The sequence below is a fragment of the Copadichromis virginalis genome, linkage group LG2 (assembly GCF_057382275.1).
Source record: "Copadichromis virginalis isolate Kocher_CV1m ecotype Utaka linkage group LG2, C_Virginalis_male_GT1.1, whole genome shotgun sequence".
NCBI classification, from domain to species: domain Eukaryota; kingdom Metazoa; phylum Chordata; class Actinopteri; order Cichliformes; family Cichlidae; genus Copadichromis; species Copadichromis virginalis.
Window position 1 is genome coordinate 32,183,944 of NC_140619.1, and position 27,870 is coordinate 32,211,813.

At 39.9% G+C, this 27,870-nt stretch overlaps 2 protein-coding genes across 5 annotated transcripts; one reads left to right on the top strand and one right to left on the bottom strand.

The window, feature by feature from the left end:
* On the top strand, nucleotides 1–4,534 carry med19a (mediator complex subunit 19a). Of its 2 annotated transcripts, none has more exons than XM_085430370.1 (6): nucleotides 1–363; nucleotides 747–869; nucleotides 2,122–2,255; nucleotides 2,413–2,509; nucleotides 2,603–2,697; nucleotides 4,175–4,534. In XM_085430370.1, exons 1-6 carry the CDS (start codon nucleotides 138–140, stop codon nucleotides 4,238–4,240), a joined length of 741 nt encoding a protein of 246 aa, XP_085286496.1. In that variant the 5' UTR covers nucleotides 1–137; the 3' UTR covers nucleotides 4,241–4,534. The 2 variants fall into 2 exon arrangements, with proteins under 2 accessions (XP_085286496.1, XP_085286505.1); XM_085430379.1 differs by having other exon boundaries at nucleotides 1–357.
* Nucleotides 4,293–27,452, bottom strand: slc43a1a (solute carrier family 43 member 1a). Of its 3 annotated transcripts, none has more exons than XM_085430335.1 (16): nucleotides 27,209–27,452; nucleotides 22,542–22,654; nucleotides 21,716–21,879; nucleotides 20,967–21,159; nucleotides 19,219–19,274; nucleotides 18,554–18,630; nucleotides 12,153–12,245; nucleotides 11,652–11,785; nucleotides 11,432–11,559; nucleotides 10,729–10,875; nucleotides 10,594–10,629; nucleotides 10,372–10,507; nucleotides 10,050–10,179; nucleotides 9,886–9,959; nucleotides 9,116–9,239; nucleotides 4,293–7,974 (listed from the first exon to the last, which is right to left on the bottom strand). In XM_085430335.1, the coding sequence occupies exons 3-16, from the start codon at nucleotides 21,867–21,869 to the stop codon at nucleotides 7,777–7,779; spliced, it is 1,680 nt and encodes a 559-aa protein (XP_085286461.1). In that variant the 5' UTR covers nucleotides 21,870–21,879; nucleotides 22,542–22,654; nucleotides 27,209–27,452; the 3' UTR covers nucleotides 4,293–7,776. The 3 variants fall into 3 exon arrangements, with proteins under 3 accessions (XP_085286461.1, XP_085286470.1, XP_085286451.1); XM_085430344.1 differs by having other exon boundaries at nucleotides 22,538–22,654; XM_085430325.1 differs by lacking the exon at nucleotides 22,542–22,654.
* Nucleotides 27,453–27,870: the final 418 nt, after the last annotated feature.

The following is a 27,870-nucleotide window of genomic DNA, read 5'->3' on the forward strand; positions in this document are numbered from 1 at the left end:
AGTGGCCATGAAAAGAAGTGAGGAGCAGTGCGCTTGACACTCGAATTCACGGAGAACAGCTTCCTCGCAGATAGCAGGCCATAAGCTTGAAGAGCCCGGCATTTTCTTTCCATATAAATGTATTATTCAAGGTAGATATGACGGAAATGTTTTCAACTCTTTTCGGGTCAAATGAAGCTCAGGGACCACCTGGTTCTTCGTCTCTGGGTTTTGGACCGGGGAAGCCTCCACCGCCAATGCCGCAAAACCAAGTTGCCATGGCGGGTCAGATACCACCGCAGCTCGGGGATGAAGGGCCTGCTCTACGGAAGCCTGGAGCTATGAATGAACCTTTCTATTTACTGCGGGAGCTGCCTGGTACTGGTGAATTCTTGTAACTGTTGGGTGCATCGTGTTTAATTTGTCCTTTATTTTTAAACTTTAGCCGAAATCTAAAGCTGCTTAAATAGTTTGTAAACAATACTAGCTCACGTAGGTTGACTAGCTGGTTGTGGGCTAACATTGAGTTAGCTGATTGTAGTTAGTAGCGATGTGTTTTTCAGTGAAGCGTTTATATTCAGTGGGTAACACAAATGCTGTAGATTTAACACCTTTTTGTGGCTTAAAAATATGTTGTGTAACTACGGTTATTATGGGAATGAACATCCCTGAAGTAGCCCAGGTTCCCTTTGGAAATGGCCATCTATTTCACAAACATTTATGTACAGATTGGTTACAAATGATATGAATTTGGTGTGTGTGCTTAGTGGGGAACGAGTTAACGGGAAACACCAACCTCATCACGCACTACAACCTGGAGCACGCTTACAATAAGTTCTGCGGGAAGAAGGTGAAGGAGAAGCTCAGCAACTTTCTGCCAGAGTTACCAGGTGGGTGCTACAGACACAGATGTGGTCAGATAACTGTTTAGTAACAATCTTATAATGATCAGTGTTGGACAGTAGCCGTAAAGCTTTACTTTGATAGCTGTGAAATGCAATATTATAAAAATATTTTAAAACCTGGGTTCTCACTGTCCGTTGGATACCGCTGACTGAGAAAAAGTCTTTAAACTGAGTTTTACTAAAGGACACATTGACAACTGAGAGTTATCAGAACTTGTTCGTATGAGCAACCACTTGGAGAAAGTGGGAAAGGATAACTCCCTTTTAAGTGGACTGACACAAGTGTCAGTTATACAAGTAGTCTATCCTCCACACCAGCCTGTTTCACAAGTTCTGATATCTTAATTGTTTGTCATTTTGGGTCATTTAATAATGCCAAATTAGTTCTGAAATAATAAATTCTAAGTGTAGGTGTCATTCATGGGCCTGAAGATCCCAATTATATTATTGTGTGTTTTGGTTATCTAGTTTTAAGTGTACTATACAGGCCACCTTTTGTTATGAAACTGGCTGCAAAATAAACTCATATTGGAAAAACACTTTGTAGTTTATCTTCAGCCATTTCTTCTGCTACGGCACAGGACATAAACAATGTGATGTGATGTGATAGTAAAGATGATTGTAATACTCCAATCACATCTCTTGTTTTGGATCTTTATGAGTACTCAGATAATGGAGCTGTTAAACCATGATCCACAACTAGTTAATACAGATATAACATATTAGTGGGAATCAGTGGGAATTTTATGCGAAGCTACATCATAACTGCAAACTTCTCTTAAAACGTTATGACATAACCTGACACGCACCTCCCATAGAAATTTAACTACATGTCAGGTCGAAGCAGTCCGAAACTATTGTGATTCTGAAACTATTGTGATTCGTCCTGTGCATTTCCAGCTACTTTTCTGCTGCACAATTTATCAGTGAGAGAATCATCATATCGATATAAGGAATAATAATCATAACATCAGTAGAAGGACTCACAAATGTCAGCAAATTCCTGGAGGGATATTGTTGAAACTATCAGAATGGAGTGAATCTACAAAAAAGTGGAAAAACTAGAGGGGTGCATGTGAAAAAAGAACTGATCACACCAAAGAGTGGGTGGGGACCCAGGGGGGAAAAAGTTGCAGCAGTTTATTTGTTTCTTTCTCTTTTGATTTGAATATTTAATTAAATTTACCTGTGAACACAGCTGAGCACTTATGCTTTGACCTTTTCTGCTTCTCTGCAGGTATGATTGACTGTCCGGGCACACAGGACGGCAGCTCATTACGTTCTCTGATTGATAAGCCTCCAGTGTGTGGAAACTCCTTCAGCCCACTGACTGGCGCTCTGCTAACAGGCTTCAGACTACACACAGGACCGGTACATACTACAAAATACAATGCAGTATAAAGTTCACGCAGACATTTTCAACGTCCTGACTGACACTGATTATTCAAATTTAACTGACATTTAAATGATCTTAATTCTCATATTTGCATATTAAGTACGCAACTAATTTTTCATCACATCTTTGCAGCTCCCAGAACAGTACAGACTGATGCACATACAGCCTCCAAAGAAGAAGAGCAAGCACAAGCACAAACACCATCGACCGCAGGATCCATTACCACAAGGTATGATATAAGTTTATCCACATGCATGTCTGCAAAAAGGTACAAATATTATCATTTCAATAACCTTTCTTATTTTGATGTTTGATGTCACAGAAACGCCGTCAGACTCTGATCCCAAGAAAAAGAAGAAAAAGAGAGATGATGATCCCGATCGCAAGAAAAAGAAGAAAGACAAGAAAAAGAAGAAGGTAAGATCATTTGTCAAACTTTACCTGAACTAGTTAGACGGATCTCATTATTATAGTAAATTCAGGTTTATTTTAATTTCTGTATTTAATTTCTTTTATTTTTTTAAAGGCTACTTTTGTCTGATCTCTTATTAACAAGGGATCGACACTACAAGTAGCTCCTCGTATTTGAGTCGGCAGATATATATATATATATATATATATATATTTATTTATTTATTTTTAAACCAAAAACCCTTCCTCACACAAAAACAAAGGGATGTGTGTCTCTTATCAAAAGTGAGGATCTTTCACTTTTTAGGCAAATACGTAAACCGTTACATGTTTGCAAATGCATCATTTGATCTTAATTCAGTGGAAAACACCAAATGTGCAAAAAGTCGAGGGATCTGAATGCTTTAACTACATGACCATGATGATACCTGTATGTACACTGCTCAACCAAAAGAAAAAATTGAAATCGCACTATTTTAAAATTTTATTTAACTGGAGCTTTAATGACTAAATTAACTTCCAGAGTTGCGCAGGCTTTTCACCAATGCAGTGGTGGCCAATCCAAGTGTAGAAACGATTTCTCATACACAGTTTGAGCCCATTGAATCCTGGCATTTTCATCTTGGAACAAGAGCCTCCCATCAAAAAATTAATTGGTGGAAAATCCAGTCATTAAGTATATCCAGGTTTTTGGCTGACTTTTTTTTTTTTTTTTTTAGAAACTTAAAGTTGCTACATAACATTTGTCAACCTGACCAACTGAACCAACCCCAGATCATAACACTGTCCCCACAGGATTGTGCATTAGGCACCAGGCGTGATTTATGCATCACTTCATCTGCCTCTCTTCTTACACCTGTAATATGTGCCCATCACTCTGGAACAGATTAAATTTCGGCTCATCACACCACATCACCTTTTTTTCCCACTCCTTCAGATTTTGGTCTTTATTCCTTCCTAGCAAGTTATTTTCTTCCCAGTTAACCTCACCGATAAGTGATTTTCTTAAGGCTACACAGCTGTTTAGCCCCATTCCCTTGAGTTCTCTTAAAAATTGTGCATGTGGAAATGTTCTTAGGTTAAATAAAAAACATAACCATGACTTCTACTGCTGATTTTTGTTTATTAGATTTCATCAAACATTGTGAGTAATCCCTGATCGAAATAATTAAGCTTTTTTGCAATAAAGCATTGACAAGTTCTTAATCTCCTCTGCTTTAACCTGCTAAAACAGTTAACATTAAACAATATTCTGCAAAAACCAGATCCATATTTTCTCCACAGTTTTAGTCCTTTCTGAGACACCAAATCTCTAAACAAGGTCTTTAATTGTGTGTGTGAACCTCAATAATTTTAAAACCATCTGGGGTCCCACTGCAGATGTAGCCTCTCTAAACTCCTGCTTCATGTCACTCAGCAGCAGTGAAGACCACACCTGTATTCATCCTATAAGTGTGACAACTCTGTTTCTGCCCCCCCACAGAACCGCCACAGTCCAGACCACCCCGGCCTCGCTGGATCACAACCCAACAGCAACAGCCTCAGATAGACAGCCCACTGTGTGCATGCCTGTGTTTGAATGCGTGACTTTTGTAAGAGGATGTGTGTGTATTTTACAAGTAATTGTATTATTAAGAGTATGTTTAAAGAGAGAAATAAATGTATGGTGTGCGAAAGAGTGAGCTGTGACAGGATGTGATGGAAAGATTGATTTCAGTACAGTGTAAAAGGCAGATAAGCTGTGTGGTGCTGTGGATGACAACGTGTGTGTGTGTCTCTCTCTTTAAAAATGTTGTAATATCTTTTGACCGTAATGCCAAAATTAAATAAACTTTGGTTACTATCTTGTGTCTTGGTCTGTCTTAGATTACGATCAGGTTTAAAATAATGATCACTCTGGCAATGTCTTGGCATTTGATCATTTATTCATATATCAAATGCACATGCTGGTTATAGTGATGCAAGATTTAATTTAGCTAAGCAGCATTTCAACACTAATCATAGAGGCAGTTCATCTAACAGTCTTTACAGATACAGCAAAGGAGGTTTTCAAGACTGTCAAAGGCACAGATTAAATTCAAGGTGGCAACTACTAATCAAATATAAAGACAAAAGCAGAAGCCATTAGCTATTCAGACAGCTACTTACACGGAACTATAATACAACAGATGGTTGTTAAATATTTTAACATGACAAGAAGGACATAAAGAAATGGCATAAAGTAGAACCTCAAACTTTCAAATGCTAATCTATACAAAGTAATAAAAATTTCACCCTCTATGAAGATTAAAGGTGAGTTTACAACAAATTGGACTTTACTGCAGAGCTAGTGCATAGTTTATATTAAGGCATTCCTGGTTTACGTTCCTATACTAGCAACTGTTATCACAGTCCCTAAAGATGTCTTTGGTTAAGAGTAGGGTGTGGGGAACGTCAAGCCTGAAGAGCCGGTGTCCTGCAGGTTTTTGATGTGTCGTTGATCCAACACAGATGATTTAAATGAGTAGTTCATTACCAGGCCACTGGAAAAGTTCAAGCCATGTTGAATTTAGCCATTTAAGTCAGCCGTGATGGATCAAGGACACATCTAAAACCTGCAGGACACTGGCCCTTGAGGCCTGGAGTTCCCCCGCCCCTGGTATAGAGTAAGCTGTTTGCTAGAGGCATTAATCTTGCCTTCACTTCCATTGCAAAGATAGCAGCACAGGCACAAAGCTGAAATAAAAACCTCACGTCTAAGCAAGCGTGCAAAGAGTCAAGCAGCTGAACACGTCCTATGACCAGGAAAATGGTGTATAAATAAAATGACAAAACATAACAGAAAATCTACGGAAAGCTGCCCAGGCATTGAAATGGATTGAATTAAAACAATTAAAAATATACATTAAAGCTGATTTGTGCTGTAATTTGTGGACACTTGTGCAGAACAAACATGTACACAACACAATGACACAAGGTCATGTAGATCATGTACACAACACTTTGGAATAAAAATACATTTTGTTTTTGCCAGCCATTGGCTGAGACTACGTGCTGCAGCTAGATGTGTTTTTATCAAGTTAAAAATCACATTTACAACAAACAAGTTTGACCCCAGCCACTTCCTCCTCAGTCTTCACTTAATATACTGTACACAAAAATGTTAAGCAAGCGGCAGATCATAAAATACAAGTCACACCTCACACTTATTTACAAGACAATTTGCTGGAGGACGTTTGCTTTACCTGCAATACAAAACTGAGCAGAATAAACATTAAATCACCCGAGCTTTCTTTAGAATAGGCCCGCTACAAAATAACATTAGCTGATAATGAAGCGCTTCCCTTTTTAATGCTACAGAAATTATAAAAACTACACTTCAATACACATTTTATACACACACTAGTTCATTTCTGTGCATAAAGTAGTATAAAGTAGTCCCCAACACTGACACACTGTGCGTCACAATTACCAAAACCCATCCCGTTCTTTCTTTGTAAAAGTTACAAAATGTGTTCCTATAGATGTTTATATTTATAAAAGAGTTCAGAATGTGAGGGGAAAATAAGCTGGTTAAACTTCATCTCTGAATCACACAAATGCACGAGGAGAAATCTCTCTGTTCAGCTCGGGTATTTTAATTTAAATGAAAATGCTGGATAGGGTGTGTTAAATGCTGGATAGGCAAAGGAGTCTGTTAAAGAGTGACAGTACAAAAAAAAAGAAAAAGTAAATGGAGGTAGATGTGGTGTCCGCCTGTGTGTTTCAATCAGAGAACGTTTGTGAAGAGCTGAAGTTCTCATAAATATTGAAATGTTCAAATCGTCTAGGTCTTTAGGATTTTTTTTTTCACATGCATTAACAGTGTCTTACTGTGTGTGTTTTTTTGTTTTGTTTTTTTGTTAAGAGTTTGTTGGAGACTACAGTAGAAAAAGCACTATTAATCTACACTTTAGACCACCTACACAATACACTTACAGGAGCTTCTTGGCCTGCCACAAAGCTCCTGGCGTACAGTTTTTGTGCTGATGTTAATGCGACAGGAGGTTTGGAACTCCAGAGTTATCAAGTCAGCTTGTTGGCAACATTTACACATTATGCGCCTCAGCACTCAATAGCCCCACTCTATAACTTTATTTGGTTTACCATTTATTAACTGAATTAACTGTGGTTCCTTAACGCTTCTGCTTTGCAATAACCCCTTTTACAACTAATCATGGAATATCTAAGTGAAGAAATCCCACTAACTGACTGGTGGTAACAAAGGCATCCTATTACAGCACTGTGCTTAAATTCAGTGAATTCCATAAAGCGACCCATTATTTCACAAATGTTGGTAAAGGCAGGCAGCTGGTGAGGCACGTAACTTTATACACCTGTGGCAATGGGACTGGAAACACCTGAATTCAATTATTGAAATGAGTCACTTATTACTTTTGTCCATATAGAGAACTAAATGGTTGAGTCCTAAAATACTGAACTGGAAGTCCATCCATCCATCCATCCATCCATTCGCTTCCGCTTATCCTTTTCAGGGTCGCGGGGGATGCTGGAGCCTATCCCAGCTGTCATAGGGCGAGAGGCAGGGTACACCTTGGACAGGTCGCCAGTCTGTCGCAGGGCCAACACACAGGGACAGAAAACCATTCACACTCACATTCATTCGCACATTCACACACCTAGTGACAATTTGGATTATCCAATTAACCTATCCCCACAAGCTTGTGAACTGGAAGTGTAACTTAATATCTTCAAGCAGTTCTTTGGTGTTAACTAGTATTGTCATGATTATAAGTCTTAGAAAACTATATCATAGTATTTCAAGTACTGTGATATCAAATGAAATCCATGGCTTTTTAAACACACGAACTTGATCCTTGACCTAGACCAAAATAAATAAAAAAACAAAACAAGTGATGACAAATCTCCCTAAAATACAAACATGTGGGATATCATATTCTTTCTGATGTGGTTTGTTACGAGAACTAGCACCAGCTTAAAAAAACAAAACAAAACAAAACAAAAAACAAAACTTAACATAACTTTATGGTTGCTTATTTCATAGCTAATCCTACTGTCCCCCCCTATCCTAAGCTGTTGTGTTCTCTAAGCATCTATAGCAGCGAAGCCATTAGTGTGAGGTTTGCAGCCATTGGCGTTGGTGTGGTTGAGCGCCTCCATCTCCTGATTGGCAGCCAGCTTTTCTCTGGCCTTCTTTTCCCTCGTCAGCTGTCTGCAGTGGTAGAACAGGTAACCCGGCAACAGGAAGCCAGTAAACGAGAAGATCAGCAGGCCGAGGTTGATCTGCAGGAAAGAAAGATCAGGAAGATGGACAGTTGTAATTATGATTCACATTGTCAGGCCATAATTAAAATTGACAGTTTCAACTGTGACTATTTTTAAACTACAGGAAGAAAACTTTAAAACTGTTTGAAACCAACTGAGACAATAACCCATATAAATCAAATTACATTTAACATGTAGCAAGAACCGATCAACTGAAAACAACAACAACAGTTTAAATCTCAAACTTTCTCGCGTCCTATTCTGGCCAATTATGCAGCTTGTTCTTTGAAAACAGCCCTTCTAACTCTTAGTTTGTATTTTTTTTAGGGGGGCATTCCTAAAAGCCTACTTTTTTCTGATTGGCTGGCCCCTCATCTGGCTTCCATAAACAGAACCCTAGGCTTGTAAGCCCCTCCTCTTTATCTCAGGCATGTAGAGAGCTTTAACACAATAACCTTAAGGAAAATTCCCTGTTAAGACCAGCCTGAAGCCAGAAGATTTGGCTAAATTTTACTTACCAATGTAAGCAAACACTGCGACAGTAGTGTCTCCTTTAAGCATAGTCATGGTTTGTGCTAAAATGCTAATGTTACAGTGCTAACATTCTCAAAATAACAGTGTTTAATATGTTCACAGGCTAGGTTAGCTGCAGTAAACAAAAGAAGCAGAAGGGAATGTCTTCAGATTTGTAACTCATGTGACACCCAAACTCAGTACAATTCATCCCGAGGGAAGCTCAAATATTTTTGCTATATTATATATATTTTTGCTATATTCATATTATACTTGCTGAATGTCAACCTACTATGTGGCTCTAGATAAAACATTTGCAGGTGATCAGAGTGATTAGGACTCATTATGTTTGAAACCTGAATGATTGTTTTAACATACACTGAGTGGTCATGTGGACATTTCGAGGTGAATCAACATGATGATCCAATTTAGGATTACCATTTGGCCTCTTCAGTCTTCACTTAGTGCACTCATTACCTAATGAAATTAATGTGTATAAAACTGTAGCTAACAAATGCAAATTCATTTCATTTACAATTTCAGTTATCCCATGGATAGTTGGTGGCGCAATAAACAATGCTGAGAGCTTTTTATGGGCGTCTCATTGTGAAGTTCGCAGGCATGCAGAGAAAATGTGTTTTCTCACATAGTAGGGGTCTCCTTTCAATGGTCCAACCATGGCGATGAAGAGTGGCTGCTGCAGCAGGGCGATCACAGCGCTAATCATGGACTGGAGGCCTGTCAGCGTGCCAAAGTGGTTGGACGGGTAGCTGTGGGAAAGATTTAGTGGTTAGCGTGAAATACCAAGTGACAATAGGCTGACAATACATAAAATAAAAACAGCTGATTTAGTGTTGGAGACATAACATCTATGTTGAAATGCAGGATTTAGTGCCAGAGAGAGCTTGTTTTCATGCTGATGTGGCTCTGGAGGGCACTCATAACCAACAAGTTGAATGTTTGCCCACACGATGTTGGGTGATAATGAACAATCAGATATGTACCAATCCTACAATGACATAATTATGCATGTCATACTGAATAAGTATAAAATGTATAAAGCAATGCATAAGCTGAAAGGTTGCAGTTTGTGGTCTCCGGGCACACAATACAGGATCCCCCCTCCTTTTGTTACCACATCTGGTTGCTTTTATCACACTGTAAAGCCGCGCTTTTTGGTGTTTATATGGTGTTAGATAATCACACTAAATGGGTCAGAAAAGAGTTCATTGTCTCATTTCCAAGATTAAGTGATATCCCAGTTGTCGTATTAATGAACTGGAAACTCAACATATGTTCACTTTGATGAGCACTTCTTCCAGTTATTACGTCACTTAAATGCCATGTGATTTAAAAATTAGGTTTTTGTGAAACTTTGCATGTAATTGTGTTGTACAAAGATTTATCAGCACTTACACAGCAGCATAAAGTCCTCCACAGCAGGAGTGGATGAAGCCTCGGACCATAGTGTGGAGGATGAAGGTCAAGATCTAAGGTTGAAAAGAGATGGAAAAAGTCAGGGAATTAATGCATCACACTAATTACTGTTGTATCGTTGTTGTCACAGAATAAGGCATTACCTGTAGAGGCAGGTTGTCGATGAGGCAGCAGACTCCAAATGCAATTAGCAGCAGGTTAGTGAGGATGAACGCCCTCATTGCATTTGTCACCTTCTGAATCTTACGGTCTCTTTTGGGTCCACTGGTGAGCCTGTTGAGGACACAGGCAAAGAAGTTCCCATCACAACATACAGTGTGTGCTTCTCATATATAAATGGCCTCGTCAGCCTAGTCAGTCCTTCTCCATCATCCTATATTCATGTCTTTACTGTCAAACTACCCAATAAAGGCGAAAAATAAATGAATGTTTATTCCCAAATCTGTCAAGTTTCTCTGCACATACCTCTCTTGTCTGCCTGAGGGGACTGTCTGATCCTCTTCACACTCCTTCATCTTCCAGTCCATGATGTAGCCAATCAGAGGACATGTGGCCAGACACAACAGCTGTAGCATGCCAAAGGTGGACGAGTAGAAACCCACTGAAAGACAAAACATTAAATTAAGAGAAGACAAAATAACAAAGATAACAAGTTTCAGTTTAAAGCCTTATTACTACAGTGCTCACCATTGTCTTCTGCCTCCTTGGCTAGCTTGCCAGACGCTGGAAGATACATATAATAAAGAGCATTTCTGTCAGTACTGCTCAAAGGTTTTTCACAGTACTGTAAATACTGACTGTGTTTGAGGGTTGGACACTCACGGTGCTCTTCTCCATGGGTGATCAGGAACTCCAGCATCTTGTTCATTGCCCCCATATAAAAGATGATTCTCAACTGGGACATCCCCATGGTAACCAGACTCCAGAGGAAGATGGGAGAAAACACAGACCGACGGAAAGGAACCGCATCTGTGAGAGGACGAGTGTTTTTATTTTCCTGTAATGATTGTGATGGAAATTCAGGAGAAGTGGTTCAGATTTCTAACTTTTACCGTAAACCTTGCGGGAGATCCAGTCTCTCAGTAATATCACACAAAATAAATCAGTGGTTCTCAGCCTGACATGTGCAAGACGTGAGGCACTTTTCTAGTTTGTCTACAATTTTATAATTTGAGGGGTTGCAAGATGATTAATGGGACAGAATTTTATTGTGGCCACAATACAAAAGGTGCATGACTGCGAGCATTGTGGCTGTGTGTGTGGGTACACTTGCATTACTCATTTTGGGGGACCTATATCCGTACAGTCACACATGTGTGGGGACTCTGTATCTTTTGGGGTCAAAAAGCAAGACCCCATAAGACAAATCTTAAAATTTTACAGTATGTAAAACATACAGTATGTTTAGTAGATGACTTGCTCTATATCCAATCTATTTACCTCAATATAGATTGGCACTTGTATAGTGCACCATTCACATTCACACAAACTGCAGAAGGAAAAGAGGACAGATTTGTTGACCTACTGGGTGCAACCTCATGTCCATTAGCAAGCTTCTCTGTGGAGCGTCGGATGTCTCCGTTTTGGTGGCTCAGTCTCTCACCAACAACCTTCTGCTCAGATGAAGGTGGCTCTTGAACATGGAGGATCTTACTGTTATCAATAAACAGGAGGGTTTCAATTACGGAGTTACGGTTGTCATCAACAGTTACTGTATCAATATTAAAAAACAAAAACAAACAGACCTGTAGTCCACCTCTTCGGGTGTTGGAAAACCTTCTTTGGGCCAGTTAACAAAACAATTTATGAAGACACATGTGGCAAGACCCGCCCACGTCCACATGATCACCGTGAACGACACGCCTGCGTCGTAGATGGCCTGGGAGGGAAAAGAAGTTATGTTTTTACACTCATGTTTCACTTGTGTTTAAAGGTGTGCTCGCTCACTGTTTTTTTTTTTTTAAACCACATGGCGGAAACAGAACAAGCTGTAAACACAACACAGACATTATCACCTTGTAAAGTTTTTATGGTGAGCGTGCTTAGAAACCATCCAGACACATTTATGCATTTATTTACAGTGGCGTACCTCAATGTTTATGCCTTATAACTCCATCCATAACATTTCTAACATTTCAAAGGCACTCTGAAGTAGACTCACAGTTACAACTCCACCCAGTTTATGTGAGAAATTCATCTAAGCGTGTAACTTTAACGATGTATTTGTTAACATATCCTTAATTTACCTTGACTCCAGGGAAGGTGACTGCAGAGGAAGCGTAGGAGCCGATCATCAGAGACATTATGGTGGAGCTCAGGGCACCAAACATGTTGGGGAGCTGCAGGCACAGGGACATGTAGACAAAACAGACATGGTCACATATAAAAACATTCACAGTGGTCCATGGACTACCCGGAGTTCATCATTTATTCTAGTGAAGGTTCACTATGTTATTTTGCCAGCAGAGGGCAGTGGTCTGCTTTGTGTTAGCAGGACGAAATACTGAACACTGATGAGGTTGCTCCTAACAGCAACGGTTCACTGCTCTAGCCTGCAGCGTTTGTACCCAGTAACACTTCTCTCTTCCTGCAGAGCAGACTCATTAAAAATATTAGTTTCCATGTCAAAACAAAGAAGAAATGAAGACATGGCCCCATGGCTCATTAATGGATTATGCTATACTTAGAAACATTGTTATCCTTGCAATTAAAACAAAGAAATAAAATTCAAACTAGTTCAGACTTGACTAGTTTCCTCTGACCTAGCATGAGGGGGGAAAGGTGGTGGGCATTAGGCACTAGGACACCATATATTAGGTCAACCTATTTACAGTGACAAGGAGCTTAGCAAACACAACAGTGACCTATTGTGCTTGTAGCACAGTAAGTGTCCTTTTAATTAGAGTTTTAAATGGGTTAATCGTGATTATAAAAATCACATGTGTAGGATTTTAATTGTGCTGGATGACAAGCTTACTATTCTCTCTCTCTCTCTCTTTCTCTTTCTCCCAATGACCACAGTTTTCCAAAACTCCTGCAAACGTCACCTAATCTCCCTACGCCGTCAGTGCCACTGTTGTCTCCCAGACAGTTTCCACACCCTTACACTGACGTTATCGAGGCAGAGAGCATTTATTAAACATAAAGGAGCACAACGTTGACCTCCTAACATTTTTATTGGGAGATGATGTATAGAGATATAGAATTTTTTTTATGTGAAAAATCATTATCTATTTAAGTTATTTAAACCTCTATTAATTAAGAATGAGCTGAAAACAACACCAGCTTAGGCTACTTAGAAAGTTGATACGGCTGACTTGGACGCAACTTGCTTCAGTTTGCACAACCAGTCAACATGGTGCAACATCAGCATTTTATTTGGAGTCCTGTGTTACAAGCCTATACGTTTAAATGCAATATTCACTCTACTTTCCCTACCCTCTCCACCAAATCCTTAGTGAAATATCAAGCGATGTTTGCTAGTGTAACTTCGCTTTGTATTTGCTAGCGTATCAGCAAGTGTACACAAGTCTTTTCATTGGAAACAGCTGCACCGAGATAGCGGTGAGAACCAAAGCAGTAAAGTTGTGGGTTGGGAAAACCTAAAATAATTTGTAAGAAGAGTATAAACCTCTGTAGAGCTAAGAAAACCGCAGTTTGTTTAATCTTACATTATACATAGTTATTTGAGCAAATGTTGGTTAAAAATATTAATTATAGTACCTTTAACAGATTACAGATCCCTTCTAATTACTATAAATATTTCTTATAGCACATTCTGCAGTCCTTAATTTTCCCATCACTTAGACACACTGGGATTCAGAGCTGCATAGAAAAGGGTTTCCAGGAGTGTTATTACCAAATATCAAAATTCCTACAAACATTTTTGGCCTTTGTGCCAAACAAGATGTAAGGTGGAAGGTGTGGGTGAGAGGTGTGCTTTTTCATCCATGTATGAATTTTGTCTGCTGTCCTGAGATTACATAACTGTGACGATGTGCAAGCTGTGGTGCCTGCGCTTTATCGAGGAAGCATGAGGTCACTTCAGTTGCTGACACTGAAGTGAGATGTTGGCAGGTAAACAGGAAAGAAAAGCTTTCCTGAGGATGTTCGAGGAGAGAGTCTGCCTGTCTGAGTGAGAGGAGAAAAACAACCGCAAGAACACCCGTCCTCATTCAGCACTTCTGAGAACTGAATTACAGCTCGTCTATGAACATAAGGTCTGCAGTGCTGTGGAAGTTTATGGAATGTGGGAAACGGGGCCCTCCGAGCTTGCATCTCATGTTGTAAGATGTCAGGTTACCAAATATGGAAAGTGCAAATGTCTATCCTCTACCTCTGTGTTCTGTCAGATCCTATTAAATAAATATTTTTTTACAGGGCCTTGCAACACTTATGCATGCGAATGCTGCTAGGGGGATGTGGACACAAACGCATGACTGTATGGACGCACACACAGGGTCAAAATCACACACATAAAAAAAAGGATTTAGCCATTCACTTGCCACAGCTAATGAGTTCAGGCTCTACTCCTGCCGTGCTCACTCACTTGGGTGTTGTAAGGCTTTGGCACTGAGTTTAATTAAGACTTTCACTGGGAGAATGGGCCAAATAGCAGATTAATGAGCAGTGAAATTTTGAAAGACAGGACGCAAGAAGGGAAAGTGGGAAAGGAAAAAAAGGAGAGGAAGAAAGACAGATAGGAGTATAAAATCAGCAAGGACATCTGTGACAAAGACACGGGCATTCTCACACTCACACACACTATAAGAAGATTGTTGGCTTATGTATCTGTGTATTTTCTCATTTTTGTGTTCCAGGTTCTGTATGTTTGTTTTGTCTTTTGTGTCTTACAGGTGCGGCAGTTGTGCATTCACCCCCCACCTGTCTTGCCTCTGCATTGTCATACCAAACCACATATAATGTAATTCACATGAAGAAGAGCTGTTCTTTCACCACTGTACATTCAGATCACAATTCTGATTGCAAAATCTGCCAGACAGGACAAGCCACAAGAAAAAAATAAATAAATAAAAAATCAGCAAGGTAAGAAAAAAAAAAGACAGGTAGCAGGAGTAAAACTTTTTGTGTTTGATCTCCCAACGCTACATTTGCAGAGCCTCCCTCTGTGGAGATCCCAGCAGGAAACCCTAAACTGGAGCCGATTAGCACAGACTTCTTTTTGCTCCCTCCCTCAGTGTTCGCAGTTTGGTCAAACTGTCAACTTCAGAGTGTTAGCAAAGCCGTCAAAAGCCTGCTGTAGTGGACTTGTATAAAGACTAGGGACTTTTTAATATTAGGGTATGTACGATAATTACCTTTCCCCCCCAATTCCCTGAAGTTGCTTCTATTCACTGAGTAAATTTAAAAGTAGGTCAGAAGCAGACTGACAACTTTCACAGTCATTACAAGGAACATGATTAACAGAAGTAGCTGCATTGTCTAATCGCATGCCAGTGGTAAAGTATTTGCATTGTCAGTTGCAGGCCAGGCTTCATTCCTTTTAAAATGACATGATACTGGGAGCAGAAAAACTTTCATTCTGTACATAGAGAACATAGGGCGTTCAAAGGACCTCATGCATTCCTAACAATGTGACTCACTGGAAAAGAAGGTGTCTGTGAATCACCTTGTTGTCATTTAAGGCTTTAATTAGTTGGTAAAACCAAATAAACTAAAGGTGTGTTTGCATATTGAGCACAGTAATGAGTCAAACTAAATAAATAAAAATAATAAAAATAATAAAAATAAAAATAAAATAATTTCCCCCAGGGATCAATAAAGTATTCTGATTCTGATTAAATATTTAATGAAGGAAAGAAATCAGAAAACGGAAAACTACAGGGCGTCACAATTGCAGCTTTTGGCGCCTGTTGTTGTTCTTTTACATCACCCACACAGGATCTCAGCTCATTGTGCAAGATACTGCACCTCAAATGTCCCAGTGTTCAGTTGTTTTTATTTAATATTCAACCAAACTCAATTATGTCACTCCTCCTTGAAATAAAACCCACAATCTTTTAACCTGTTGTTGTAATTGACAGCATCTCTTCAAACGATTTTACAATTTTCTGCCAATCTTGTGTTATTGTTGGCAACATGAATGTATTATTACAAAATAACACTGAACATGTACGGACATCACAGGGGGACCAAGAGTACCTGTGAAAGTGAGGCAGAGTTAATTACCCTGATCAAGGTTATGGAGTTAAAAATGTTAAAACTTTCATCAACGTCAAACGTCCAGTCCACTTTTGGAAAATGTGAAAACTGTAAAGAATGAGGATAAAATGTGGACGTTCATCAGTGCTTCTGTCAGCTTTACAGTCTTCTTACTGACAAAGACATCAGCGGTTCCTACAGACATTTCTATAGGAAATCCATCCATAGAATTTCCATCCCAATTAGGACCGGCCCGCCAAGGGAGTCTGATATTCCCAGTTTAAAGAATCTGAAGTTATAATGTCTGTCTAAATGAATTACTATATTTATGTATTGTATAAAAATCCAATGATGGGCTTTGTATTGGGAGTTTCCCCCCAGTAACTGACTCATAGAGCACAATACCGCAAAACGACTGAGATGGTCTTGTTTAACTCTCGACCACATGGTATAAATTATGATGGCATTTGTGAATTTACGTCTGTGTGTGTCTGCCCTTGCACTCTTTAGAAAAGCAGCAGCATTGAGGTCACTCGGTGTTGGTAAACCTCACCCTGATTAGAAGTGTCGACAGAGGGAAGGAACGAGGGACACGGAGGTCAGTCAGGGACAAACAACAGGGGGCAGCTGATCATTACTCAACAGTGTGTGTGTGTGTGTGTGTGTGTGTGTGTGTGTGTGTGTGTGTGTGTGTGTGTGTGTGTGTGTGTGTGTGCGTTATTAACCGTGTTTGTCTGATAGGCTTGAAAGAACATTCTGTGTCGGCGTGAGCTAACACTAAAAGGAGCTCCACGTTCCTGCATGTGTTATGCCTGTTTCCTTAATGCAATGTTAGCCATGCGAGTATTAAAGGTAGCTACATTCTTAATTTTGCATTCATTTCTGCTTTTAAAATTAGTGTTGTTTTTGTACACCTCTACCTGGGGGGGAAGAAGTGCTAATTAAACATCTTTCACTGTTGTGTAAAAAAAAAAAAAAAAAGATGAGTCAGCATCTGTAAAAACCTGAACGAACGAACCACTCTGTCGATGTGCTGCTGCACTACTTCCAAAACATTTCATCAAAATTCAAAGCTGCGATTTTGTTCACTGTAGAAACAAGAAAAAAGTCTACCTGCTGAGTCACCACCAACAGGTCCCTGCAAGTTACACTTTTTTTTTTAAACATCTGCACTGTTTGTCTGGTTTATATCACCCTAAACATCTTTCATACCCAATGGCATCCAGTTTCATAATAGACTCCTCTAACGCTTTTCTTTCTGTAAAAACACCCACGTAAGCAGTTTGCAAGCTTAAAGAGAAAAAGGTCCCAGGATAAGGTCATCTGTCCACAGTCAGTCTTTAACTTCAGCATTTAAACAGCTGTTTCTTGTTCATCTCCCCGTGCGCGCACATTTGCGCATCCGCATGTGTGCACAGTCATGCAGAGTTTAAAAGGTTGTGTAGTGATTATTCTGCTGACTGCTGAGCGGAGAAACTGAAGAGAGCAGGAAGAAGGTCGCGAGGAAGAGCTCAATGTGTGCTCAATGTGTCCTTGAGTATCTTTGATTAGAGGTAAAGGGGCCGAGCACTAGGGAGGGTGTGTAGTCACCCTTGGGCTGCAATTGGTGGAAACTTTCCATGTGGTAGAAGTCATGTGCACTCTGACGAAAACACTGTACCAAGACTAAGCACCAACCTAAATACTTGCCAGGACAATGATTTTTTTAAAAACACACTTGCTGATAGAGCACACGCCTGATGTGGACATCACACACCGTACCACCACCACCCCTTACCCCCACCCAGTCAGAACAACACATGCCATTTTGTCAGCTGAGAGACCAACCATGCTACTAAAATGTTTCTGCTCATTTGTTCCAGGAAGAATAAAAAAATAAAACCCTGTCACTACTTTCTTAGAAAGAGTTATGTAAATAGATGGTGTTATATTATATTATAGGACATAGAGTTACTGACTGACTACCAGATGACTAATAGCATTTAATGTTACTGATTGTACTGCACAGGATTACCAGTCATACTACTATCAACTGTTAAGAAATACAAGATATGGTGTCCATGCAAAGGCTCCCTTCTTTTAATTTAGGGGTTTTGTAAAGTTGACCACATGGAATAAGACCTTTGCCACCCAAAAATAAATCCAAACTGGTACTGAGAGGAGTGATTGTCTTGTTCTAACAACATCACAAAAGACACAACGATACCAGTAAATGAGATGTGAACATGAAACCAACTGCACTGGAACTGGCCGTTGACAAGACAAGACAAGCTTTATTAGTCCCACACGTGGGAAATTTGTTTTGTCACAGCAGAAAGAACTGAACTGAAACAACTGATGAGGGCTCTATATATATATATATATATATATATATATATATATATATATATATATATATATATATATATATATATCACACTATTCCCCTCAATTAATCAGCCAGACTGCATGTCTTATCCCTTCGCCTGTTAGCCGTGTGTCTTACCGTGATGGAGGTGAAGGTCAGGCAGATGCCTCCGAAGCCATTCAGAGAAAGAGCCAGGAAGATGAGCGCTGAGAGGACTGCAGAGAAAGCAAGAGAAACATTAAAACTCGCTTTGGTAAACTGGAGGACTTCATTTTACAAGAAGTCAGTTTAAGTTAACATTTCAGGAGACCGCCTTCAAAAACAAGCAAATTACCATGGGCCTTAAAATTTAACCGCAGCAGATATTCACTAAAGCAGTTGGCTTTTAACTTGTGAAGTGGTGTAAAGATGAGGGTGTGGTGAAACACATTGATGCAGCTGCAACTCCGTCACTTTCTCTGTGGTTTAAGTGTAACATTGAGCAACACAGACAGCAGCTTAAATAAACAAGCTGGTACATAAAATGGTTCCAGCCAGTGTGACAGACACTTTCATATAACCCTAAAATTAATCTAAATTTTAATTAGGCTTAAAATTATAAGTTATGAGTGACAGGTAGGAACAATTTTTTTTAAATAACTCATTTGTCATGCAAATAGATAGATACTTTATTGATCAGTGATAAAAATCAGTTTGTTTGTTTTTACAGTGATTAAAAAAAATCCAGGTATACAGACTTCTGTAAAGCCTGTGTGCCATTTTGCATCGATTATCTCATTAATATCTTGTCTGTTTTTACTCACCGTCGGTCTTGTAGGCAGAGGTGGCCATCATAATACAGGACAGACCAAAGCATGAGCTGCAACAAAGAGAGAGAAAAATAATGAAACCTCCAAGCAGCTAGCTGCTGGTGACATCGTCGGCAGTAATAAAAAGCTACTTTCTGCTGCCATCTTATCCACAAGGGGTCGCCACAGTGGGTAGCTTGGTGACTTGGAGAGATTGTTGATTCGTTCCAGCTAGAGACACAAAACCCCTTTGAAGTTGCGACAGGAACTCAGGTGTAAAATCTGTCATCTGCCAAATCAAATTTTATCAGTTTCCATCGAGGCTGACACATAAAACTGACAACGGTGTCAGCCACTTATGGAGGTTATGTTGAAACGTCTACAAAGACTAAGACCAGAAGTCTAAATCAGCTATAAAAAGTCTGGTTTATAAAACAGTTGGTCAATGATTTAACAGCCTGAATGCTTTTTGAATCAGATACGTTCAAATCCGATAAGTGTCACGCTTGACTTTTAAAAGTCAAGTAAAGTCAAACTGTGGATGAGAAAGGCAGAAACCATGTGTGTTTGTTTACGTAACGTGACTTTTTACCCTTCTGTTTTGAAGATAACCCAACCTCTAACTGAAGTTTTCCAGTGAACATCTAAATGATTCTGAGTATGCTTTGGAGAAAAAGTGCTGTTGTCAGGTATAACCAAAAATTCAGCCCTCTGGGACCAACTCGATCTGTCGTGTTTGGAGCAAGAAAATTGCTGAATATGACCCACAAAATACCATCCCTACAGACAAGCAGGAAATGAAAACATGCTTAGGGGTTGTTTTTCTGCTAAGCGTGCAGGACGACTTCATAGGACTGAGAGGCCAATGGATGGGACCATGTACCCTAAAATCACGAGAATCTCCTTTCCCGCAGCCAGAAGACTGAAGGTGGATCACAGATGGGTCTTTAGGCAATGACCAATAACCCCCCAAAAATACAGACAATACAACACAACAAAGGAGCAGCTAGCCAACCCCCAGACCTCTACCCTATTAAAAAAAAAGTACCTATGGAGGGAGCTTAAGCTTCGAGTTGCTGAGCAGCCAAGAAACCTCAAGCATTCCTGTAAAGAGGAGTGGGTCATAATCCCTCCTGAGACGTATGCAAATGTGGTACCAAACTACAGGAAACATCTTATGCACAAATGCACTTGCCAAAAAGGGTTTCTCCACCAAGTACAAAGTCATGTTTTACTTGAGGATCAAACGTTTATTTCATGCAAGTATAACTTTTATGTAATGTGTTGTTGTTTTTTTATCTTATGTCTCTCGATTAAACTGAAACTACCATAAAAACATGAGACTGTTCTTCTCAAAGTTAAAAATTTAGCAGATCATCAAATAATTATTTCTTCTACTGTATCTCTAAGAGTCTGGCTCTGAAGTCAGTCCAAGCTCTACCTTACAGAACACATCCTGTAATTACATGAACGGTTGTAGACTAACTACACGTGTACTGAGAAAAGGTGCACACATACAAACGAGGACTGCCTACTCAGTAATTTGCAGAAACTGGATCAACTTCTCGTTCCTGCTGTGGGAATGTGATCCATCTACTTTTTGTACTAGAACACAATTACCAGTAAATGAATTGATTGAATATCAAGTTTTCCTTCCTCGTCTCCACATGTGCCAAGGTAGATTTTTTTATGATTAAGCCAAACATACAAGGATCATTTATGAGCCACACATACAAATACATTCTCAAATGTTACAATATTACCTTCCAACCAGTCGAATGGGACGTGGTCCAAACTTATCCATCAGGATACCAAGCGGGAGGGTGGTGGCACTAAGCAAGAAGGAACCGATGGTGAAGCCCAGATTCAGCATCTCTTCCTGGTCCACACAGCTGACCCACTCCTCAACCTTCTGGCCAGAGGAGTTACCCAAAGACGCGTGCGCTGTGTCATTTTCTGTGGGAACAAGTGTGTAGGCTTGATGAGAGATCGCTCAAGAACTATTTGAGTCTTTCAGGTTTTTTGTGGGCTCTGACTTGACTCCAAAACTAAGCATTATTTTCCCCATTTTCTAAACTTGTCTTAAAGGTGACTTTTCTGCAATTTCCAAAACAAGACAATCTCATGCTTTATAGATTGCAATGACACATTTGAACACAATACATATGTTTCCCGAAAAGTAATTCCAAGTGATGAGGCCTTAAAACCTGCAGTTCCTCAAATGGCCACTCAAGGGACGTTTCTAAAATGAGTCAGTCCTCATGGACTCCAATGTTAAAATGTACTTGAGCATTGTCTCTATGCCTTCATAGGAACTGTTGATGGGGTGAACTGTTAGGATTTAATCAGGGCTTAAAGTTAGAAGCCTCCCAAAACAAAAAACTGTAGCAAGCTTGCGAACACATAATTTGGCTGCTGGTATTTTGGGTACGTCTATCTTCTATTTACAATCTATGCAAATGTCTAATAGATGTGTTATCTCCATATCAAGGTTCAGAGATTCTGATCTTACCTGAGCACAGGTGAGAGTAGAAGCCTTCCCTCTTTAACATGATGAGCAAGGAGCCCCATCCCAGCAGCACAGCCGAACACAGCAGGTTTTCAATTACCGCTGTCACCGCCATCCACCAGCGCCTCCTGTAGGCCTGGACGAGAGTGGGCGCCATCGCTGCTGCTCTGTGATTGAGGAGCAACAAAGAGGGAGGGGGAGGATAAATTGAAATGACTTTAGGCAAACATGGAGGTTATTTTTTTTATTTTTTCTAACAAGTAAAAAAGATAGTTGATGCATCCAATGTAAATGCGAAGGGTTTTCCATTTGTTTAACACCTTTGAAAAACTTCCAGACACACTAAATAAGCTGAACAGATTTTATTAAATAATATTACACACTGATGTGAGTCATTACTGATGCTAAACCACCTCCTCCAAAGGTTTGATTACCCGGTGTCTTAGTTTGAAGTAACAACATTAATTACTTGAAGCCCTTATTTAGTTTTAGCTCAAAAACATTCAGTAATGTTTTCCCAATGTTCCCATATTTATTAAGGACCAGGAAATTCTTTAGCGACGTGAATGTTAGGATTTTTGCTAAACCAGTTTGTTGTTTCAGGGAAGAAAAAAAAAAGGCACAAACTGTAACCATAAGTCTGAGTGACTCACACCACTTTCCATGACTTTGGGTTTGTGAAATTATTCCAGTCCGGATTTACTTCCTGTGAACTTAAGCTTTCATTCACATTGACATTTGAAACCTGATGAGTACATCTAATAAGTGTCCATGTGGAGAGTCACTGTTTTGTAAATCCTAGGCCAGATAGCTTCAGATGTTCACCTACTGTGCTGTGAACAAAGCACTTGAGTTTGACTCCCAGAAACACTGCAGAGTGCTGAATTGGTCTGCTTTCCTTATGGAAATTGGGGTGGCACCTTAAAGTGCTGCTGTTTCCATCTAAAAGCAAAAGGGAGTGGGATTAAATGAGTATGGAAACCAAATGGAACTACAGCTTGGCTTTGGTTTTAAGTCACAGGATAATCAGGCTGCTTTTACATAAACACACATGGGCAAAAACACAGCAGCTGTGATTTGACTGACTAAATAAAGTCATCTTAGTCACGGCCACCTGAAAAGTACACACAGACACAGACACACACACACATAGACACACAAAGTACAGGTCACTGGTCACAATGATCTGCAACATGAGCGCCCAACACAGTCATGAATCTGATAACACACATATGAAAAACATCTAAACAAGAAGCAATGATCCAAATATGACCAGCTATTCCATTTGGCAGCCAAACCACAAAAGGGGGCAGAGGGGAACAGCGAGAGAAGAGGCCTACAGTCAAGGCCTCAAATAGGAAATCAGTTTCAGTGCTTCTTAATGGCGGCATCCTTTAAGCATGTGTCATACAGGAGAACCAGAGAGGCCCTAATGGGACAGATTTGTCTCCGCTTGTGCTCACAAGCTTGCGTGTGCCTTCACGAGGCGTGTGTGTAATGCGATTATCCACTGCCCGCTGAACCGCCTTTGTGCTGAAAAGAGTGTTTGAAAAGCGGGATTTCGTTGTAACTGACACCCCACGACAAAAACCCCTTCAACACACACTCACTCAACAATGAGGTGACAGCAGAAGACGGTGCTTATTCACGCTGTCGTGTAAATGCCCAATCCACACATTAACCCGTTAATTAAGTCTGAGCACACAAACAGTAAAGAGGCTAACTTTTAGCCAAACTTCTACAAACACTTGAGTTACAACCATTCATATCATCTTTAAGTTAGGAATTTTGTTGTCGATCCATTACCATTTTCAAACCGATTGTTTTATCCACCCAGCACGCCAGAGAGAACCAAAGTTATTAGATCCACTGTTACAAAGGCCTAAGATGTTCATATTTGAGCTTTTAAAATGTGTCAGAGATCCACCTGCTTACAAAAACGGACTCCAGCTATCAATCAAAGGGCAAAATGATAACCAAATTTTCTGTCCATAGAGTTTATTATCATTTACAACCAAATTTATAAATGATAATAAAAACAGACTCCAGCTATCAATCACAGGGCAAAAATGAAGGAAGGAGTTCATTTCCCCTTTGGATCCTGCATGATGTGTCATATATGCTTTGTATTTTATTTTTAGCCTGGAGGAAAAAAACAAACAAAAAAAACCCAACCATTACAGTTATCCCATGTGTCCTTGTATATAAGAGATAACTGTACACAGATAAAAATTTGTTGCTTAGCTGTTGCTTAGCCAGTCAACAACTGAACTGCTATTTTGATGATCCTGATAGGGTGTCTGTCGATATGCACACATTACTTCTTTAATCTAGCGTAAATCTAAATCTTGTTAATTTCAGCCAAAGCTGATGTGAAGTAAGGACAGCCTAACCTAGTTAGTATCTCGCTGAGGAAATCTGTCGTTTAATTAACCTCAATGTGCACTTTTAAAAAAATCTTTTAGCGTATATCATTAACTTCAAAGGTCAAATGAGTACAAGGAGTTGAACATACAAGTTTTCATTGTTGCGCTTATGACTTTCCTACTTTCAGCTGCTTCCTTGTCAGAACAGGTCACCACAGCAGGTAGCAAATGTAACTCTGCCAAGTCAAACATGATTGATTTGGCTAATCTTTACACCTGCTGCCCTTCATGACACGGCCCCTGAAAGGATTTGTGTCTCTGGCTAGAATTGAGCCAGCAACCTTTTGCTTGTCAAGCACATATATACACCACTACACTATGCACAAAATTTAACTCTAAAAAACAGCCACTTAAAGTCCATAAAAGTCATTAACTTAAAATTTTTAAATTATTTAAAAAAATCAGTAACTCCTAAGTAGTGTCAGAGTTTCCACATATACAAACTAAAATGTTAAAGTAACACAGAGACCATTAAAGGTCTAAGTATACAAGTTACAGTCACATGTATTTGATTTACCGCGGGGGCTGAATTAGGGGCATCAACACACACATGGTGAAATATGTGTGTGCATGAAAATATCGTGCACACACATCGCTCAGGAGGCAAAGCAGTAAATGAAAATGGGAGTTCATGGCTTCTTGGTATCACAAACACATGTCTGTTACTGTAAAAAAAGGCTGTGGTGTCATCTGCTTCGCTTTCACACAAACTGATGCAGGGCACGGATCCATTCGGACTAACTACTACTTATCACACATCCCTCGTCACCGTTTTTCCGCCCATTTCCAGGTGCCTGTTACTACTGCAGTAAACTGCACGCTGTCAATAAAGGGAACAGGAGTGCTACTGTGTTACCGTGCAGGAAGGTCAACACATGACAGACATGTGGCAACAACTTAAAACATGAATGCCCGGCTTTTTGTGTTGTTGGCAGGCAGTTGTGAGTCCCTGTCACAACACTGTGAAGTGTGTGCTTTTAAAGTTAAAGCAGGTGAAGCTTGCTTTGGGATAAATCCCACAAAAGGAGGGTGTTTCCTGAAATACCGGAGCAGTAGCAGCTGAATGATGCAATAACTTCAGGACTTACTCTACTCCTCTTTGCCACTGGCAGCCTGGATAAGCGGATGGGGTTTTAATGGGTTTTGAATTATTGAACAGGGCCTTCCTTCTCAATCAACAACTGAGTGAACATATAGGCTCAATTATTCCTATCATGCTTACTTTCAAGTCTCCCTGTTGCTGCTTACTTCCAGCCATGCTCTTTTTTTCCCTGCTGGTGATATAGATGACCTTGACCAGACGTGTTTATCAAACTCTGCGGGACTAAAAGAACCGCAGGAAAAATGTTTCCAAATAAAATAAACCACAAAGCCCTGGCCCTCTCTGTTCTGAGTCCAAAAGTTGCCCGGCCGGCGAGCAGCTGTCTCTCCATGGGTGTGACAGTCAGCCTCCGCTTACCAGGCAGGGCAGAAGAGGAGACGCGTTCATGTGCTGCTCCAAATGTCAAAATCTGGAGTTCTCCCCTGGCCTCCAGATCCCATCAAAGCGTGACACAATTAAGAAATAAATGAAGAAGGCAAACGAGCAATAAATACATAAAATATAGGCATACTGGCTGGATAAAGGGAAACAAATATATAATTAGGCTGTTTAAAGATCAAGATTATTTTTAATCTGCTTTTCAAGGGTTTTGTGACCATTAATCACCCAAAAACATCCACTGATTATGAACGCCAGCGCCCCAGTTCTGAGAGAAATGGGGAGCTCTGCTCTATTTGATGCTTTAGACTGGGTGTTAGAGGCTACACCCAGTGACTTGGGGACATGCTGCATTTAAAATCCACACGTATTAAACATACAGTTGCTTCAGCCATCGTTCTCCCCATTTTTCTTATATTCTTTAATTTAAGGGGTTGTCATTTTATTTTGTTTTATTTGATTCCTCATCAATGAAACCAACCAACTTTTGGTTTTTCAAGATGCAAACAAGATTTTCATCATGTCATCCCAGCAAGTTTTCACTGACTGACATAAACCAACTTAATAACTCATACATTAAATGCACAACAAATTCATCAGACTACTACCCAATGTAAAGTTTCTTCCAGGTGTTACATATGGTTAAAAAGATTCAAATGCAGTAAGTATACATGTTTCATATAAATATCGTCTATAGCCTACTTATTTTCTTTAGCCCACATAATTAAACATTTCAGTTACATAAAACGTGATTTTGATTTGATGTACTGTATAGCATGTGACACAAGGCAATACAGTCTCTGGCACAATCATAAGCATCGGTTGCTACTGAAAACAAGAAAAATTTTGTGTGTTAATGGTGGGGGAGGGGTACACTATGCAATATATTCAGTTTTAGAATTTATATTTAGTGTTAACTGTAGCTAGGTTATCTGTAGCTAGGCTCAAAGTGTTAATGCAATCTTATTTTAATATGCAATACTGTCATATGCAAAACCAGGGTGGCATTAGGGGTCTATGCCAGCACATTCCACCACATGCCACCGCTCTAGATCCGCCCCTGTTATGCTGTAATTGGGCTATAATAAAACAAACGCCTAACTTAAGACATTTGTGCGCATTTATGGCTTCCCAGGGGTTTTATAAATATTATAAATGAGTCATAACAGGCAGGACTCCGATGCTCCGTGAAATGAAGGCTCAGGTTTCACTGAGCGTATTGTACACATTTTAATCGTCACTTCCGAAACTTTCTCAACATCTGCCGCTCGCGCCGATTCTCACATTTTTACTCTCCCTTTGTGAGCGCCCGTACTTTGCGCCATTTCTCCCCTCACCAGGCCACGGACGCACAAACACACGTGGACACACACACATATTGTGAGTTTAATACGCAGCGTTTGGTCTGTATCGTGAAAGCTGACACTGTCCATCTCATGCCACGTGTATCAGAGGTCGATTGTTCCTCCTGCTGTTTCAAGCCGCCGCTTACGTCTTTTATTTTATTTTATTTTTTTTTACATATAACACTAAACTCGTAAACACAACAGCGGCAAAACGTGGAAATGTAAGTAAACATCATATACTTACTTCAGTTGTGTGTCCTCTCACAGGGGCTCGAAATAAAGGTTCCTTATTGAATAACAAAATAAGAATTTAAGCTCAACTTTAACTAATTGTTGTCCTAATAGCAAAGTTGAGCCCGAGTCCCCTAAATAAAACTTTTCCCCCTCCCTCTGTCCTCTCCCTTTCTTCCTGGTTGAAGACTGATGTTCCTTGCCTGTAAGTCCACGTTTTTTCTCCCTTTCTCTCTTCGGTTACACCACACACTTCCCCCTTCAATTTGACTTCTCCCTCCCATCTAGTTTACCGCCTGTTGAGGGGAGGAGAAAAGTCACTACGCCACACACATTCATGCTGGTCTTTCCTTGCATGCAAATGTCCTCCAGCATGGCGCATGGAAGTTTTAAAGAGCCCTTGACCTCGTAGGACCTGGGGTCCACATATGTGGACATCACATTTTGAGTTGTCCAGACCAAAATACTAAATTTTGCTCTTCAGGGGCCTGATATCCACTTACAAGGAATTTATACTACCACTGTGAAGTTCCTCATATGTGGATTGCATTTTTCTCAGAAACAAAAATCAGGTAAAAAAAAAAAAAATCAGGTAATTCTTTTTCTTCTTTTTCTTTTTACAGTCATCAGGTCCCAATCAGGCCAAACAGCAAAGAGAAATTAAAAATGCATGCC

What these genes read in the sequence shown, in the direction of transcription:
- med19a (XM_085430370.1), top strand. Translation starts at nt 138, where the DNA reads ATGACGGAAATGTTTTCAACTCTTTTCGGGTCAAATGAAGCTCAGGGA. An exon ending in GCGGGAGCTGCCTGGTACTG is followed by an intron (nt 364 to 746) that starts GTGAATTCTTGT and finishes GTGTGTGCTTAG; the next exon opens with TGGGGAACGAGTTAACGGGA. An exon ending in AAGACAAGAAAAAGAAGAAG is followed by an intron (nt 2,698 to 4,174) that starts GTAAGATCATTT and finishes GCCCCCCCACAG; the next exon opens with AACCGCCACAGTCCAGACCA.
- slc43a1a (XM_085430325.1), bottom strand. Translation starts at nt 21,869, where the DNA reads ATGGCGCCCACTCTCGTCCAGGCCTACAGGAGGCGCTGGTGGATGGCG. An exon ending in CTACTCTCACCTGTGCTCAG is followed by an intron (nt 21,160 to 21,715) that starts GTAAGATCAGAA and finishes TTGTTCCCACAG; the next exon opens with AAAATGACACAGCGCACGCG. An exon ending in CCCTCAGGCAGACAAGAGAG is followed by an intron (nt 10,180 to 10,371) that starts GTATGTGCAGAG and finishes TGTCCTCAACAG; the next exon opens with GCTCACCAGTGGACCCAAAA.